General features: G+C 61.1%; 1 protein-coding gene and 1 long non-coding RNA gene across 4 annotated transcripts; one reads left to right on the forward strand and one right to left on the reverse strand.

Annotated features, from left to right (window-relative positions):
• Positions 1–140: 140 nt before the first annotated feature.
• On the forward strand, positions 141–9,211 carry LOC135402981 (uncharacterized). Of its 3 annotated transcripts, none has more exons than XR_010425270.1 (2): positions 141–374; positions 5,040–9,211. It is a non-coding gene; the product is annotated as an uncharacterized LOC135402981 (long non-coding RNA). The 3 variants fall into 3 exon arrangements; XR_010425271.1 differs by lacking the exon at positions 141–374 and adding an exon at positions 392–566; XR_010425272.1 differs by lacking the exon at positions 141–374 and adding an exon at positions 578–672.
• PHB1 (prohibitin 1) lies at positions 7,839–12,718 on the reverse strand. The gene is given in 8 exon segments (XM_064636569.1): positions 7,839–8,863; positions 9,180–9,275; positions 10,080–10,196; positions 10,572–10,714; positions 11,621–11,720; positions 11,722–11,783; positions 12,029–12,154; positions 12,634–12,718. Coding segments are annotated over 7 exon segments (819 nt in total). The 5' UTR covers positions 12,117–12,154; positions 12,634–12,718; the 3' UTR covers positions 7,839–8,650.
• Between the last annotated feature and the right edge of the window lie 2,691 nt (positions 12,719–15,409).

Below are 15,409 nucleotides of genomic sequence, written 5' to 3' on the forward strand. Positions count from 1 at the left end.
GGGGGCGCGCGCGCGCGCTCGCTCCCGGTGGCGGGGACGCGCTCGCTCGCTCGTACCGGTGTTTTTCCGGGGGGGGCGAGGGGGGAAGCGCGGCGGGAGCGCGCGCGGGGAGGCGGTTGCCACGGGGGGGGGGAGGCGGGCGCGCGCCCGTGCGGGGACACGCGCGCGCGCGGGGCCGGCGGGGCCGAGGGGGCCGGTGAAGGGGGAAATCTGCGAGTGCGCGTGTGCGGGAGCGCGCGCGGGGCGGGGAGAGACGGAGCGAGCCGGGGGGGGGGACGCGGGGGAAAGGACGAGACAGACAGACAGACACTCGTGACACCCCCCTCCGAGGGCTGAGGGCAGCGGGCGGGCGCCCGTGGCGGCGTGGCGCGAGGGTGAGTGTCCCCGGGCGGGGACGCGGGGGACACGCGCGCGGGCCGGCCGCGGGCTGAGGGCAGCGGGAGCGCGCACGGCGAGGGGGGGTCACACGCACGGGAGCCGGGGGGGCGGCGCTGTGCGCATGCGCCGCCGGGGCCGTTACGGCGCTCCCGCCCCTTTTCCCGCCCGGCTTCACCTGCGGGGCGCAGGTGAGGGGGGGTGCGCAGTGCGCGTGCGCAGGGGCGTGAGGGGGGCGAGAGGGGGCCCTTACCCCGCGCGAGTAATTAGCGAGCGCACCCTAATTATGGCGCTCAGGTGAGCCGGGGGGTGTGAGGTGAGGGGAGAGTGAGGTGTAAGGGGGTGTCTGAGGTGGCGGGGGGGGCGCCGACTCCCCTCAGCGCGGCCGCCTGCCCGTTACTCCGCGCAGGTAATTAGCGAGCCCGCCTAATTACCTGAGTCAGGTGAGGCGGGCAGGCTGCGGCCGCGCTGCGGTAACCCCGGCCCACGCCTCGCCGGGCTCCGGGAGGGGCCGGGCCGGTGCCCTCAGGGACGGCCCTTGGCTCGGGGGGCCCTGTGGGGTCCCAGCGCTGCCCCTCGGGAGCCGGGTCAGACCCCAAAGCCTCCTGCCGAGCCCCGCCTGACCCACGGCAGCCACGGGAGTCTGTCCCAGCTGTTCTCGTGCCAAACCCCAGCTCCCGCTCCTTCAAACCTCCCTCTCGCCTCCAAAACACCAATAACTAACTCCAGCCTGTGGTTTCGTGATTGCACCCTGATGGATGAGGGAGATGTGACAAGAGGGAACACTCCCTGCAGCCGGCCCGTGACCGCTGTGGGGCTCGGGCTGTGGGGGATTCGGGGCCGCTGCTCCCCGGGCTGGCACAGCTCTTCCCAGCCGTGCCACCTCTCCCTTGCCAGCCGTGCCACCTCTCCCTTCCCAGCCGTGCTACCTCTCCTCTCCCAGCCGTGCCACCTCTCCTCTCCCAGCCTTGCCACCTCTCCCTTCCCAGCCGTGCCACCTCTCCTTTCCCAGCCGTGCCACCTCTCCCTTCCCAGCCGTGCCACCTCTCCCTTCCCAGCCGTGCCACCTCTCCTTTCCCAGCCGTGCCACCTCTCCTTTCCCAGCCGTGCCACCTCTCCTCTCCCAGCCATGCCACCTCTCCTTTCCCAGCCGTGCCACCTGTCCCGGGAGGCTGCAGAGCCCCGTCCCCAGCCCCCAAACCGCTGTGTAGGAGGGGACAGCGCTGCTGTGGTTTGGGTTTGGCAGCGGTAAAAGGAATTAGTGAGAGCAGCACGAATGGGGAGAGGGGGAAGGGCACCTGCCCCTTTGGCTGTGTTGCTGTTTCCCAGGGACTTAGGGATCCCTCTGGCCGCTCAGGTTTGTGTTCCTGCTCCAGTCTCCTTTTCTAAACCCTTTAGTCCACAATCTCTTCTCTACATGTGGTTTGCTTCCTTGCCTGCTGCAAATGCCCTCCCTCCCCACCAGTGTAGGGCACTTGATTTGAGGTTCTGCCAAAAAATCTCTGTGCCCTCACTCCCCTGCAGTTCAACATTACACACCAGAGTGCTTTATTTACTCTGGATTATTGAGCATAAAGCTCAGATTTGAGCTCCCATGGGAGCTGTTACTGCCTGACCTGGCTCAGAGCAGGCCCCAGGCTGTCCCAGTCTCTGCTGGGACCTGGGAAGAGCTTGGGCTTGGAGTGCATGGACACTGCTCCATCCTTACCCAACACCTTCGAGCAGTGCAGCTTCTTCAGGAAAAACAGGCAGGGAATTTCAGGAGATGTGGTGCTGCTGTGGATGTGAAGGATGCTGTGCAGTACAATTTCCTGCCTTGGAAAGAAAAGGAAGAAGAGTGAGGGGGACCTTTTTCTTGGAAGGTGAATGTACAAGTCAGCAGTGACAGACCCCTCTTCCAAACGTGGGGTTCCAGCAGAGGGACCTGGGAAGCAGCAGGTGCTCGTGTCCAGAGGAGCACAGATGAGGAATAAACTGTTCAACAGCCACAAAGGCAGCCACAGACAAATATCCTTGCACTCCTGGCATGAGGAAACCAAACTGGTCCTCCCATCCCTGCCTGTGTCCCAGCAGTGTCCGTGGTGGCCCAGGGGAGGGACAGCTGGAGGGAGAGGGGACTGGTTTGGCTGCCCCGGGCCCCAGCAGGGCCCCCAGCAGGGCACCCTGTCCCCCCTGGCTGGGGTGCTGATGGGGGTGACAGCTCCTCGTGCTGTTCCCAGGGAGGATCCAGCTGTGCTGCTCAGCCCTGTTCCCAGGGAAGCCTGTTCCAGCTCCTTCCAGCCCTCCCTTTGATCTGGGTCTGACGTGAGGAGACATGTCGGGCAGGTAGAGGGAAGCAAACACAAAGCTGGCACAGGAGCTCTGAGCAGGGCTCTGAGCACACACCTGCCTCCAGCCACAGATCCTTATCAGCCCCCATTTCCTTTCTCTCCACGCTGCTCTGGAGCTGCTCTGGAGCTTCTCGAGGCAGCTCTGCAGCTCCTGCCCTGCTCAGCCACGTGCTGTGCTGCCGTGCCCCTCTCCCTGGCATTTCCCTTCTCTCCAGGCACAACCAGGGTGGGAGATGCCCTCCTGTGCCCCGAGGACAGGGGATGCAGAGCTGCAGTTCCTCCCAGCTGTTTGCAGGAGCAGCAGCAGTGGGTGACAGGGTCCCTCCCTCAGAACCAGGGGTTTTTGGCTGAGCAGCTGAGGAGCTTTGAGGGTGAAAAGCACAACAAAAGTGGGAGAATGTGCTGGGCCAGGGCAGCAGACGCAGCAGAACACGGTGTCACCCACCTGTGGGGGTTGGAGAGCACTGGATGTTCTGGACCTGCTGAGGGAGCAAATGTAACAAGAGTATTGTTGAGATGCAGCGAGCTCTGTCCCGGGGGTCACCTCTGCACCAGCTGCAGGATGGTGGGGAGGAGAAAACCAACCAGAGGTGAACTCCTGCCTTTGTGCTGTGGGCAGGCTCCTCGGGCTTTCCCAGCTGGGTGTTCCTGGGCCATCTGCCCTGGTTGTGTTACACTTACACGGCTCTCAGGGCTGGAGTCCTCTGGTGGGACAGACCCTGCCCAGCCCTGCAGCCCCCCGGGAGCTGTGCTGCTGGGATGGGGCCCGGGTTACAGAGCTCTTTGCCCAGGCACTGATGGATGTGCTTCATCCGGACTCCTGCTGGGAGGATTCCTGGGAAGCTCCTCAGCCCTCCCAGCCCTCTGTCTTCCCACAGCCACAGGGAGACAGGGCTGCCCTCCTGCTGTCCCACCTGCCTGCTCTGTGCTGGGAGGTGACTGTGGTGTGCCAGGGCTGCCCTGGGCAGGGCCCTGGGGAGCAGCACTCACCCTTCCCCCCGTGCCTGGGGCTGTGCTGAGGCCTCCACCTCGTGACACTTGTGCTTTAGGGACAGCCTGAGCCAGGCTTGGCACTTGTGGAAACGCAGCTGGGACAATTTCTTCTTCCCCAAGGGAGCTCGGGGTGCTGCTCAGGGGCCCTGGAGAGAGCAGGCCCTGCCCTGCTGGGAAAACAATCCAAGGGTGGCAGAGGAAGCGAGGCACAGCCGGGGTGCTGACACCTCCCTGACACCTCCCTGCTGGGGCTGGACCCTAACACTTTATCTTTTAGATATCCTGCTCTGTCCTGCAGGGTTCAGGATCCTCTGAAGCAATGGGAAAGGAAGCAAAAGGAAAACAAAGGGGTTTTCCTGCTGGCTTTGGTCACAGGAAGCCCTGTGCTGTGTGAGGGAACCACCAGCCCCCAGAGCTGAGGCGCTGGGCTCTGAGGCCGGCTCAGAGCAAAGCAGAAGTTCAGGCAGAGGAAATTCCCATTCCCATTCTCCTCCTTTCTTAGTTCAGTGTAAAGCCACAATTAAAGATTAATTGCCCCCAAGTAACATAGCAGAGCTCACACCCACCAGCATCTCCTTGTGCCCCAGATCAGACCTCTGGAGCAGCTCCCTGTGGGGGTCATTAGCTGCCTTTGGGGTCCTGGGGTAGCATGACTGTGCTGTGAGAACCATCAGCCTCTGCACAAAAACCATGCCACCAAAAAACACAAAACTTCTCTTTGGGTGGCCTTGGTTTTGTGCTTTTTGGTTTTTTAAAAAGGAAGATACAGACTGTGGGATCCAGCAGTTGGCCAGGAGCGGGATGGGAGGGAGGGAGGCTCAGAGAACCAGGGGATTTTACTCTTGGTTGTTTGTTTAATCAGCTTTGGTGGTGTGCTGTAATCTCTCAGGTGTCACATAAAGGAAGTTCTCGAGTTTGTGCTGGAGTCATTATTCCCTGGAGATGTCCCCAGAGGAGGCTGTTGGACATTTCTGTTCCTGGGTTAAAGACACCTCTGCTCCCCTCACCATCACCCTGGCAAAGCAGTGCAAGAAGGGTCCCTGTACCTTTGCTGGGGAGGAACAAACTGGTTTGACTGGAGCCCTTCCCTGCACACCTGGGCTTCCAGCTGCCTCTGAGCCTCCCAGTGGCTCAGGCAGGACTGGAGTCAGCTCAGCCTGATGGAAAACAGGCACACGAGGAACGGCCCAGCCCCAGTGCCAGGCGAGGAACAGTGAAACCAAATTTGGCCCTGAGGATTGCTGCCCTTCTCCAGCTGAGCTGAGCTCCAGCCTGGCTGGGGACATTATTTCCTCCTCGCTTCTCCAGGTGCTTCCTCCCCACACCCCCTCTGTTTTTCAGGACAGGCATTTTCTGCTGGATCCCCTCGGATATGAGCAGCACCACGGAAGCAATGAGGGAACTCCTCCCCACCTCCTGCTCTGCCCACTTCAGACCCGCTGCCAGTTTGCTGCCAGTTTGCTGCAGGGCACGAGCTACCCCAGCCTGGGGACCTCCCTTACCTGGGAGGGCTCTGCCCAGGGGCTGCAGGAGTGCCAGGTGCCTGTTCCAGAGCCCAGCTGCACATCCTGACTGCTCCATCCCTGGGGGGGCTTTCCACGTCCCTTCCCGAGGCAGGTAGGCTGGTTATCTGTTAGACAGGGAAAGAGCAGGCTCAGGAGAGGGGGAACACAGAGGAAATGAGGCAGTTTCCTCTTTGTTTATCCTGACCAAAAGCCTGTTGGGCTGCTCTGGCCCAGATGCTGCAGAGCTCTCTCTGCCACTGGTGTGAAAAGAAGAAGGAAGGAAAAGTCTCCCAGGAAGTAAAAAACCAGTCAGTGCTGCCATCAATCACTCTGAAGCCACAAGGCTCCAGGGCTTTAGGTTAAAAACTGCCAGGCTTTTACCAACACTGGGCCCTCCAGCATAGATTTATCACAGTAATGTCCTGGACCCAAAAATTCAGGGCTGACTTAACACCAAGCTAAACCAATTCACACCTCTGAGGCCATTCCCACCCATTCCCGCTGTTCCTGTGCCCCCTGGAGCAGTACCATAAACACAGGGATGGTGGGAAAGGAGGAGTGAATGCTCTGGGGGCTGCACAGCTGAGCCACCCTGGAGCAGGGGTAGGGAGGGACAGGCACCTTCCCATGTGCTGCCTTGGGCTGGAGGGGCTAAAACCTGGAGCTGGAGAGTGGAAAGGGCACCAGAGGGTTACTGGCCAGGCTGGCACAGGGACTGAACCCCCAGTGACACTGCCAGGCAGCTCTTGTGCCAGCCTGGGCTCTTCCTCCCTCACCTGCAGCCTGTGTTTGCCCTTGTCCATGTCCTTGTCCCTGTCCTCTGCCCTGCCCGGGTGACCTCCAGCTCTGCTGTCCCCAGGGGAGCCCGAGGGACACTTTTGGTCCCCGTGACCCTCCCCAGGCAGATTTGCTGCTGCCACCTGGTGGGAACCAGCAGGGAAAGGCCCTGCTGCTCCTCTGCTTGGGTGACCTCGGGAAAGGGGACCTCTGGAAAAAGGGACCTCTGCAAAAGGGGACCTTTCCTGCCCTTCCTCCTGCCCCCGTGAGCAGCACAGCCCCAGCCTCCATCACTCAGCCACACAACACCCCCCAGCCCCGAGAGCCTGGTGCTCAATGTGACAATCTGTTGGAAAATCACGGAATCCCAGGAAAGTTCAGGCTGGAAGGAACCTCTGGAGATATCCAGGCAGGGTCACCTACAAACCAGGTGGGAAAGGGGAGGATCCAGGAGTACCTGGGGGAGGGATTAAAAGCTGTCAAATACACTAAATTCAAAGTGTTTTGTGCAAACAGGTGACAAAAATGAAGAAACACTGAGCAGAGAAAACATTGCCCTCCCCAGAGCAAAACCTGCAGTCCCTGAGGAGCCCCCACACAGCAGAGAACTGGTAAAACTGCCCAAAACACGAAATTCTTCCATGCAGACAGTGGGAATCCAGCTGGGACAGCCAGGCCAGGGGCCACTGGCTTTTCTGGTCACAGGTTTCTCCACCTTCCCTCAGGGGGCACCATTTGGGACAACACTCTGTCCCGGTGTCCTGTGCAGGGCCAGGAGTTGGACTCTGATCCTCATGAGTCTCTCCCAGCTCAGGATATTCCACGATTCCCATCTGGAGCCAGGCCTCTGAGGACCAATAAACAATAGAAACAAGGGGTTCATTGAACACACTCCAAACCAGGCCTAACACACCCCAAACAGCCCCAGTTCAGGAGCAGCTTTGGAGTGGGATGAGTTCGTGGCACCTTTAGGCATTCAGGGAGGCAGGGACAGGGGCAAGGAGCAGCTTGGGGAACGTTTGCAGAAGGAATTACACCCAAAAGCAAAGGAAAGAGTGATTAATCAGACCCAGGGGACACCGACAGAGCCTCAGACACCTCCTCCAGAGAGGCAACAGCAGGAAACACTCCACACTCCCCTGGAACTCTGAACTGGAGGGAGAGGGAACGCAGAGCCCCGGGAGCTGAGCAGGGATTTCAGCCCCACTGCTCGGAGCCCAACACCTGGAGTGTGAAACTAAAGCAGGAAACACTTTAAAAGGAGCCTTGGGAGAGCAGTGGAAGCTTCCCCAGAAGTGTCTGAAGCAGTAAAGCAGAAGAATAAAGAACAAGAGCACCGGAGGGGGAAGAGATCTGGAAGTTATTTGGGAGTTCCTCGGCTGCCTGAAACACTTTGCAAGCTCAGGCACCTCATCACTGCAGGAGCATTCCCTGCCCAGCAGAAAAGGCAGGAAAGGCTTTCCATGTCACCAGAAGTGAGGGCAACAAGTGCAAGGGGCTGAAAGGAGCCCACCATCCCCAGCAGGTTCCACAGGAACCCCCAGGGCAGCAGTGACACCCACCCCAGGCTGTTGCTGAGGGATAACAGATCCCTGCAGGATCAACAGGCTGGAACTGTGCAGGGAGAGCAGCAAAAGCCCTCACAGAAACAAGACACTCTTGTTAAAGGTATTACCTTGGTGCAGGAATTCAGACTCATGTTCCAAGCTTCTAATTCCTCAGGATCAAGCCCCGTTTACCTGTGCCAGGTGACTCTCATCCCGATAATCCAGCACGAGCAGGACGTGTCTTGCCCCACTGACCCAACCTTCATTCTTCTGAGACAGCAGAGAATAAAGCAACGACCCACACTGCCCCCCTCGGGCCTGTGACATTTATTGAAGGCTGGTTACACAATCTCCCCCATCACATCTCCTCACAACTCGGCCTCCCGAAGTAAAAAAGAGCGTGGATGTAACAGAGAATTCTGCCCACCCCCGACTGCCTGAGCCAGAGCACCGAGTGCCCCTCCCTGTGCCAGGGCTGGCCTGGGAGAGCACCCCATGGGCAGGAGGAACAGAGCAGGGGGCAGCAGCAGGGGGAAGAGAGGTCCTGACTGCAGCAGGATTCCCTGCAGAGGAGCCACCTTCCCCTCCGTGCCTGGAATCCATGCACTGCACAGGGGAACCTCCTCACCCAGCACGGAGCTGTGCCCCCAGCTGCCAGGGCTGTGCTCCCCACAGGCACAGCAGAGCCACTGCCCCAAGCTGAGGAGTCCTTTTGCTCTCAGGTGACCCTGGAGAAGGACTGGCTGGCTGGAGCCCTGTCCCACAGTCCAGGCCCTGCCGTAGCGGCCTGAAGGCACTGAGGCAGCCGAGAGCCCTGATGGATCCGGCACAGGGAGTCACCCGGGCCACCTGCTCATCCCAGGGGGGAGGAGACGGGAAACTCTGCTCCCGGTGCTCAGACTGCCTGGAAAGGGGCAATTCTCAAACCTCGAGTGGTCGGTGGAGCCACAGCTCTGCCGCCCGTGGGAGGAGACGCAGCTCTGGTGTCAACGCGCGTTCGCTTTTATTGGGTTACCAATTGGAGAGAGGGGCTGATTTCCGTTTCCTCTGCTTTTACCGACGAGGAAACCGCGATGATTTGGTTCTGGAGAGGGCTGAGCCGGCGGGGCAGGGGCCGCCGGGCTCACTGAGGCAGCTGCAGGAGCACGGACTGTCCGGAGGGCAGGTAGGTGATGTTGCGGGAGCGCGAGAGCTGGTACGCGATGTCCTCGGCCGCCTCCAGCTTGCGCAGCTCGATCAGCCCGTCCCCGGCCGTGGCCAGGGAGTTGGCAATGAGCTCTGCTGCCTTGGAGTCCCCCTCAGCAGAGATCACTGCTGCCTTCTTCTGCTGCTCGGCCTGCAAGCGAAGGGAGAGGGTGAAGGGGTGATTTCCTGCGAGGAAACGAGCAAACCAAAGAGCAAACCAAAGGCCGGTGCTGTTCCTGTGTTGGAAACCCCAGTCCCACCTCCCTGCCCTCCTGTTCTCTCCCTCAGGCAGAAAGGCAAGGTAAGTTCACTTTTTACTGTTTTTCTGCCTACTGTGGGGGGAAAAAGACAATTCCAAGATGATTTTCAACCTCAGGAAACATTAATCCACCTGAGGGTGGAAAATTGTCTAGGAGGGATTGGAGACACCAAGAACCAATTCCAAGTTTCTGAGAAGGCCAAGTTACCTTTTCCACAATGAATCTGGCTCTCTCTGCTTCCTGCTGGGCCACCTGCTTCATTTCCACCGCCTCTGTGAACTCCTTGCCGAAGGTCAGGTGGGTCTGGAGGGCACAAACCAAGCCAAGTCCACAACACTGACAGCTCTCAGCAGCTCTGCTGTGACCCTGCCTGGCCCAGGGACACTGGAATGGGGGGGAAAGCCAGGATCCCAAAAAGAACAGCAGCTGGGACAAGGGGACCTCCCCATCCCACAGCCATCCCCACCCTCAGCCCGGGCTGCCTGGACAGCTGAGAGCTCCTGGGATGGGACAGGGGAAAGCTCAGCTTCCCTCAGGAGTGTGCTCAGGGGAAAAGCCCAGAAACAAAGTGTCAAAAATGACATTTTGCAGAAACAAAGTCACCTCCCTGCAAACCCTTCCCCTGTGTTCTGAGGGAAGCCCCAGGGGGATGCACAGGCCAGACTACAACACATTTCATTTACAGAGGGAGAAACTGAACTTGTGGAGGCAGATGGGAGGGCAGAGCTCCCTCCCTGGATAGGCCTGGAAGAGGAGAACCAGGAGAACACTTAATGCTTTGCAGAAAAAGCTGCTCTCACAGTGGGTATTTTCACCCCTCCTCATCCCTGGTGCTTCCTTGGGGTGCCTGTGGAACAGCTGCCAAAAGCAGAGCCAGGTGCAGCCCAATCCATCCCCCAGGGAAGGATCTGCTCCTCACTGGAGCTACAAAAGCCCTGCACAGAGAGGGCTGTGGACACACCAAGGGCTGCCCAAGGTCAGAGGAGCTGACAGGAGCTGGGAGCACAACACCCTTCCAGAGGCACAGACACACACCCAGGCCACACATCCAACCCCCCCACACCCCACTGACTGCAGAGGGGGAAAGGGCACAGGGAGAACTCCTACCAAGGACACGTCGTCCAGGATGAGCCCGAAGGTCGCCGCTCTCTCCGTGAGGTCCTCGCTCACCTGCCTGGAGACCAGCTCCCTCTGGGTGATCAGCTCCCCAGCATCAAAGCGAGCCTGGAACAGGGAATTCCTCCATGGAAAGGGGGCCAGGCACTGGCAGGGGCTGCCCAGGGAGGGGGTGGAGGCACAGCCCAAAGGTGTCCAAGGGAGGACTGGATGTGGCACTCAGAGCTCTGGCCTGGGGGACAAGGTGGGTGGACTCGATGCTCTTGGAGGTTTTTTCCAACCTCAAGGATTCTGGGATTCTGTGAAAGCTCCCAGAAGCAGGAGATTCTCTGTGCCCTGCCTGTCTTTGCACCCAGAGCTCTCCTCCAACCCAAACCGTTCTGGGATTCTACTCCTCCAAGGCACGACACATTCCACGCTCCAGCGGGTCCTTGTTGGCAGGAGAGGGAAGAGAGAGCCCAGCAGCTCCCGGGCCGCCCTTACCACGACAGACTTGAGGATCTCGGTGGTGATGGAGGGCAGGACCCGCTCGTCGTAGTCCTCGCCGATGGAGGTGAAGATGCGCGGCAGCTGCGCCGTCACGGGCCGGAACAGGATCCGCAGCGTGATGTTCACGTTCTGCAGGTCTGGGGACAGCAGCCACCCCTGACTGGGCTGCCCTCCCCAGCCCTCTTGGCTTTGTGCCACAAAATGAGCTGGTTTTCCTGCCCCTCTCAGCCCAGGATCCCAGCCCCCCTCCCGGGAAGCTGTGAGCCTGTTTGTTTGTGGTGCAGGGAATTCCTGCCCTGCCCCAAGGACAGGCTTTCTGTGCACAGGGATCGTTTCCATGCAGATGATAAACATACAAATGTCCCCAAGGGGTGCCAGGGTGGTGCCAGACTCTGCCCAGCAGTGCCCAGGGACAGGACAAGCACAAACTAAAACACCTCAACTTGAGGAAGAACTTTCTCCATGGAGGTGGCAGAGCACAGGGACGGGGGAGGCTCTGCAGTCTCCCTCTCTGCAGACATCCCAAACACACTTGGATGAGCTCCTGTGTCACCTGCTCCAGCTCACCCTGTCCTGGGGGATCTCCACAGGCCCCTCCAGCCCCAGCTCTTCTGGGATTCTGGGATTTACAGGACCAAAGGAAGAGCCCTTTGACCTGTTCTTCAGTTAAAGACTCACATCAAACCAGTCCCGACTGTGCCAACCTGGGACAGGTGGGGTCTGCACAGAATCCCAGAACAGCTGGGGTTGGAAGGGCCCTCTGGAGATCACCCAGTGCCACCCCAGGGGCAGCTGGAGCAGGTGGCACGGGTGTGTTTGGGATGTCTCCAGAGAGGGAGATCCCTGAGCTGAGCCTCCCTGCTCCCCTCTCCAGTGCTCTGCCACCGCCGTGGAAATAATTTCTCCCTCACACTGAGGTGGAACCTGTGGCTCAGTTTATGGCCGTTGCTTTAGGGCCCCATCTCCACTCCCAGCAGGAGGGATCAGAGCCAGGGAAGCCCCAGTGCCACGTTCCCCAGCCCGGGGCTCATCCCAGGGCTCACCTTTGCTGCCGGTGATGACGGGGATGTTGCGGGGGCGGGAGCGGCAGTCGAAGATGATGGGCTTCTGCACCCAGGGGATCAGGAAGTGGGTCCCTTCCCCCCACCACCACGTCCTGCACCCCTCGGAACCGGTCGAAGATCACGGCCCTGTGTCCTGCATCCACTGGGGAGGGAAACAGCACGTCAGGGAATCCCAAAAACCACCCCTGGGAACGGGCTGGGCTCCCCACGGAGCAGCTCCTGGAGAAAGGACCTCCCAGCCCTCCTGACTGTGCAATGCTCCAGGTATAAACCAGCCCAGCAAGGCCTGGGGGCTCTTTTTATTTGGCAATAAAAGCCCAAAGAAGCCAAAACATTGACAAAACCATAAAATAAAGTGGCCTGAAGCGCCCAGCTCGTCCCACTCACCGTTGTACAGAGCAGAATTCACGACTCCACCTGCAACAGCCAAGCCCAGGCCGAGCTTCCCGATGCTCTCAAACACCTTCGCAGCCATTTCACCCCTGCAGCTCCAGCCCCCGTTGGAATTCCCTCCTGCAAACACCCCCGGGACCGTCAAAACCTCGCCCAGCCAGGTCGGGGGGGGTGTCCATGGAGCTGGGGATCGACCCCTTCCCAAAACCCCAGCAGCTCCTTCTCCCCCCCCAGACACCTCAACCCTTGGGGTCCCCCCAGCCCCGGGGGTCTCCTCCCCCCGCGACCCCTCCTGGGCTCGGACCCCGCAGCACCCCGGGCACCCCCCAAAGCCCACCCCTCGCTCCCCCCATCCCCTCCTTACCCCCCACTCCCACCCCGACCCCCCTCCCGCACCCCGGACCCCCCTCCCCGTTCCCTCCTAGGCCGTTCGCCCCCAGGACGAGCACCCCGTGAGTCAAAGCCTCGCTCTCTCGCTCCCTCCCGCCCTCAGGGCGCGGCTCGGCTCGCTCTGGGCTTCCCCCCGGCCCCGGCAACCCCCAGGACCCCGCGAGCCCCCCGGACCCACCGCCGCCCTCCCGCCCCGCCGCTCCCCTGACCTCCACATGAGGCCGCGGCCCCCGCCCCCAGCGCGCCTGCGCTCCGCGCCAACACGCCCGCTGCTCATTGGCTCGCGCCTCCCGGGGCATTCTGGGATGTGTAGCTCGAGGCAGCGCTGGCGGCCTGGAGTGCCTACAGCTCCCGGCGTGCACCGCGGCGCCCCGCCGGCTGAGCAAGGCCGCGCGTTATGGGCTGGAGCTGCGCGCAAGGGCTCTTGGGAGGTGTAGTCCCGAGGCGGGAGGGCACGTGGGGACCGCACCGGGGACAGGGGGGTACGGGGACAGGGGTGAGGGGGACAAGGGTGAAGGGGACAGGAGTGAGTGGGACAGGGCTGAGGGGGACAGGGGTGAGGGGGACAGGGGTGAGGGGGACAGGAGTACGGGGACAGGGGTGAGGGGGACAGGGGTGAGGGGGACAGGGGTGAGGGGGACAGGGGCGAGGGGGACAGGGGTGAGGGGGACAGGGGCGAGGGGGACAGGGGTGAGGGGGACAGGGGCGAGGGGGACAGGGGCGAGGGGGACAGGGGTGAGGGGGACAAGGGTGAGGGGACGGGGGAGCGGCCGCAAGGAGCAGGGAAGGTGGGCGGTCTCTCCAGACAGGGAGACATCCCAAACACACCTGTATCATCTCCAGGTGACCCTGCCCTGGATACCTCCAGAGGTTCCTTCCAACCCCAGCTGTTCTGGGATTCTGTGCAGACCCCCCCTGTCCCGGGTTGGCACAGTCGGGACTGGTCTGATGTGACTCTTTAACTGAAGAACAGGTCAAAGGGCTCTTCCTTTGGTCCCGTAAATCCCAGAATCAAGAAGAGCTGGGGCTGGAGGGGCCTGTGGAGATCCCCCAGGACAGGGTGACCTGGAGCAGGTGACACAGGAGCTCATCCAAGTGTGTTTGGGATGTCTGCAGAGAGGGAGACTGCAGAGCCTCCCCGTCCCTGTGCTCTGCCACCTCCATGGAGAAAGTTCTTCCTCAAGTTGAGGTGGCCCTTGTGGTGTTTTAGTTTGTGCTTGTCCTGTCCCTGGGCACCACTGGGCAGAGTCTGGCACCACCCTGGCACCCCCTTGGGAGATAATTCTATGGATTGATGAGATCCCTCTCAGCCTTCTCCGCTCCAGACTAACCAGGCTCGGCTCCCGCAGTCTCTCTTCATCAGAGAGATGCTCCACACCCCAAATCATCTCAATCATCTCGCCCCTGCAGACAAAGGCCCCTCATTCCCTCTCCCTGGGAATCGGTGCCCCCCGGTGCCGCTAGAGGGAAGCAGCGCTCTCCCTTCGGAGGAAAAGGGAAAAAAGAGAGGGAAGGAAAAGAGCCACCAACCCTCTGCCCGGAGAGCGATTCCCTCGGATGCGACACCGCTGGGCACGGGGGACTTTGTTACCCACCCCCGGCAGCATTTTGGGATGACAACAGAGCTGAACCCCCTCCTTTGGGGCCCAGAGGATCCCAGGAATTGTCAGGGATTCTCACCCTGTCCCTCCTGGGAGCTCAGAGAGTTCACAGGCTGAGGCTCAGCACTCCAGGGCCGGAGGCTCCTGTGCTGCCCTGGCACTGGGGTGATGGGTGGGGACCCCAAAAGCGAGGGCAGGTCCCTGCTGATGCCCCCCATGCCTCCAACCCCGGGGTGGCTCCTGCCTGGGAATGTCACCCCCTCCCGGGTCCCCTCTGGCACTTGGGGGTCCCCCCGGGCCCCCAGCCCAGCTGTGCAGACAGATGTGCACTGGAAGCCCTGGCCTGTGCTTTGCAACCCTCCTTGTGAGGCCCCCAAAACTCTTCTGTGCTGGGAAGCGGCTGCTGAGGAGGATGGGGCTGAGGGGAAGGGGTTGGGATGTGGCTGGAGCTGCCAGGGACCCCCCAAAGCCCAGCTGGAATGGGGGGGCCCGGGGAGCCACAGCCCAGCCCTAAGAGCTGCCCTAAGCAGATCCTGACCCTGCCTGGGATCATCACTCCAACACCCCGAGGGGTTTGGGAGCCAAATCCTGGAGACCTGGGAGGTGGGAAGGGTGCAGCTGGATTTTGGGTGCTCCCACACCCACGTGCCTCCCTCTAGGGACACCCCAGGGAGCATCCAGCTCTGCCCCGGCCCAGCTGGCAGGACCAGCCCACATCCCACCCCCATCCCCGTGGATCCCCTCCAGGGCTTTTCCCCCCCGGGATGACTTTGCCCCGGGAGGTTTTTATCTCCTTGCCTCTGATCCAATAAAAACATCCTAATTGGTGACAAAGCCACAGCCACGGATGCCCAGGGATTTATTCCCTTTCTGACACCCGACTCAGCTGTTAAATTTGGGATTTAGGGAGCTGGGGGACAGGGACTTGCCCGGCACCACTCTGAGCTTCTGCATCTCCCTCACTGCCAGGTCTGTGCAGCCCCTTCCCTTCCCCTTTCCATGGAAAATGAGAGGTTCCCATTCATGCAGAACAGGGAAAAAGGCTCGTGGCAATGGGGATTTTTGGTCCAGGGCCAGGTTTTGGGATGGGAGCTGTGGGAGCCGCCGGGTCGGAGCCGGTGCCACCCTCCCCAGGGAGAGGGAGGAAAATGGGCCCTTTGTGCTGGGAATGTCTGGAGGGTGATTCAGCCCGGGGTGACGCCGCTGACACGGCCTGGGGGGGCCTGGGGGGTCCCACTGTGGCCCCCCGACACCCAGAGAGCCCCTCCCGGGCCTTGTGGGCTGGGGGATGTGGCACAAGGGCTCGTGGCCTGCGGGGTTTGGGATGGAGACGAGGGGCTGGAGCAGCCAGGAGTGTCCTGGGCCCTTGGGAAGGGGCTGAGGG

This window comes from Pseudopipra pipra, chromosome 26 (genome assembly GCF_036250125.1).
Source record: "Pseudopipra pipra isolate bDixPip1 chromosome 26, bDixPip1.hap1, whole genome shotgun sequence".
NCBI lineage: Eukaryota > Metazoa > Chordata > Aves > Passeriformes > Pipridae > Pseudopipra > Pseudopipra pipra.